The sequence below is a fragment of the Boleophthalmus pectinirostris genome, unplaced genomic scaffold (assembly GCF_026225935.1).
Source record: "Boleophthalmus pectinirostris isolate CB_2022bp ecotype Guang Dong unplaced genomic scaffold, ASM2622593v1 HiC_scaffold_22, whole genome shotgun sequence".
In the NCBI taxonomy this organism is placed as follows: domain Eukaryota; kingdom Metazoa; phylum Chordata; class Actinopteri; order Gobiiformes; family Gobiidae; genus Boleophthalmus; species Boleophthalmus pectinirostris.
The window spans coordinates 42,420,066-42,422,565 of NW_026571190.1; the positions used below are offsets into that span (position 1 = coordinate 42,420,066).

Consider the following 2,500-nt stretch of genomic DNA (forward strand, 5'->3'; position numbering starts at 1 on the left):
TCAGAGGGTTAAGTGTGTGTGTGTGTAACAGCTCAAGTCACAGAGATCGAATTATTCTCTGCATATATCCACACTTTGTTTTAACACTGTAGTTGTTTTTTGTCAGTGACGAGGAGAAAGTTTTGTTCATGTTTGCTCCATGTTGTTAAAGGGAAACTGCTGTTTACAGTCCTGCTCTTGGGTCTGGTGTGGTCAGGGTTGGTTTGGTTTGGTGGGTTTTGGTGAGTTTTGGCAAAGTTCTGTGTCTGTTTTTAAATCAAATGAAACTGAATCTGATTTCAAATCATCTGGTTTATGTCACTCTGCCCGCACACACACTGCCCGGACACACACTGCCCGGATACACTCTGCCGGGACACACTCTCTGCTCGGTCTCTGGCTTTGACGCTCTGGTTCTGTCCCGGACTTCCCCGCGCGCTGAGGCGGAGTTTGGTTCGTCTGGCGCGGGCACAGTGAAGCGCACATCAGTGCACATCGTGTTTTCATGGGCGCGTTTGTTTGATGGGTGTGTGTTTTCTGTTTGATGGGTGTGTTTGGTTAAAGGGGCTGGAGGAGCTCCGGAGGCGGACCGTCACCGGAGCCTGACCGCGCCCCGCAGTCTGAGCTCCGTCAGCGGGTGGACCCAGCAGCGCAGTCCGCCCCGCACTCCTCGGCTCTCGGTCTCTTCTCTCCAGACCGTCCCGTGTCTTTCTCGTCTCCCGTGTCTTTCTTGACTCCCGTGTCTTTCTTGACTCCCGTGTCTCGCGCAGGATGTCCGGGGTGGCCTCGCGCCTCGCCAAGGAGCGCGCGCACGCGGCGGGTTTCGGCACAAACGCCAAAGCGGTGCCGTTTCTGAACCAGCGCTTTGAGGATCTGCGCGCGGAGTGTCAGCGCAGCGGGCAGCTCTTCTGTGACAGCATGTTCCCCGCGTCTGCGCAGGCGCTCGGGTTCAAAGAGCTGGGCCCGGGCTCCTTCAAGACCCGCGGGGTCACGTGGAAGCGTCCCACGGTGAGTGACGCATTTACCGGGTTTACGGTGTGGACCGAACCGGGACAGAGCCAGGAAGGGCGGGGCGCAACATCTGCTGCTCCGGGGGAAGTGTCTGCGCACAGGCCCGAGCTGTCCTGGTCTGTCCTGGTCTGTCCTGGTCTGTCCCGGATCTAACACGAGTCAAACATGAGTCTAACCCAAACACCTCTGGGTTAGGGTTAGAGACAGAGAGACAGAGAGACAGAGAGACAGAGAGACAGAGAGAGAGGGGGATGGGGGAGGGAGAGAAGGAGGTAAAGTTTGCACACGGCCCGAGATGAAACAGGATGAAATCAAAGGAAAACTGATTAAATGTGATGAAATAATCTGGAGTTTTGTCTAAACCTCAGAGACAGAGACAGTGTGTGTGTGTGTGTGTGTGTGTGTGTGCGTGGGGGGTGTGTGTGCGCGTGTGCGTGACTCAGGAAACCGCACTGTGGAATGTTCCTCTGCGCGTGCACGTGTGTATGAGCGTGCACGTGAGCAGTAAACAGGAATCTCCTGTGGTCTGACGTACGGTGTTACTTCAGTTCGTAGTACTCTGAAGTACTCGCAGTACTGTGTGCTGACGCCTTTGTGTACACGCCCAAAGCTCTGTATGAAGTACTCTGAAGTACTTTGTAGTACTCGCAGTAGTGTTTGATGCCTCTGTGTACACGCCCAAAGCTCTGCGTACTCTGTTGTAAAAGTACTGCTCCGGGGCACTGTCAGTTAAACTGAAGTATTCAGGACACGTCCAGATGTTTCCTTTGTGTACTCTGAGTTCTCTGAGTACTGCAGTACTGCATAGTGTATAGTACTGTGTAATACTATGTAGTACTGTGTAGTACTGTGTAGTACTGTGCAGTGTTAGTACTGTAGAAGTACCAAACAGAGCAGTGTCTGTTTATGAATGGAATGCAAATATTTGTGAAGTTTGGTGTGTAGTACTGTAGTACTGTAGTGTTGTAGTACTGTAGTACTGTAGTGTTGTAGTACTGTAGTACTGTAGTACTGTAGTAGTGTAGTACTGTAGTACTGTAGTATTGTAGTGTTCTAGTACTGTAGTGCTGTAGTGCTGTAGTACTGTAGTAGTGTAGTACTGTAGTACTGTAGTAGTGTAGTACTGTAGTAGTGTAGTACTGTAGTATTGTAGTGTTCTAGTACTGTAGTGCTGTAGTGCTGTAGTACTGTAGTACTGTAGTAGTGTAGTACTGTAGTGCTGTAGTACTGTAGTACTGTAGTAGTGTAGTACTGTAGTGTTGTAGTACTGTAGTACTGTAGTACTGTAGTAGTGTAGTACTGTAGTATTGTAGTGTTCTAGTGCTGTAGTGCTGTAGTACTGTAGTAGTGTAGTAGTGTAGTACTGTAGTACTGTAGTAGTGTAGTACTGTAGTACTGTAGTACTGTAGTAGTGTAGTACTGTAGTAGTGTAGTACTGTAGTGCTGTAGTACTGTAGTAGTGTAGTACTGTAGTGTTGTAGTACTGTAGTACACACAAACTGTACACACA

The 2,500-nt window shown here is 49.8% G+C and overlaps 1 protein-coding gene across 1 annotated transcript in view; it reads left to right on the plus strand.

Annotated features, from left to right (window-relative positions):
* The first annotated feature begins 562 nt into the window (after positions 1-562).
* Positions 563-2,500, plus strand: part of LOC110166012 (calpain-2 catalytic subunit-like) — a 32,355-nt gene continuing 30,417 nt past the window's right edge. The window contains exon 1 of the mRNA XM_055158525.1: positions 563-987. Coding sequence (XP_055014500.1) covers positions 751-987 — 237 coding nt within the window. The 5' untranslated portion in view covers positions 563-750. The remainder of the gene's footprint in view (positions 988-2,500) is intronic.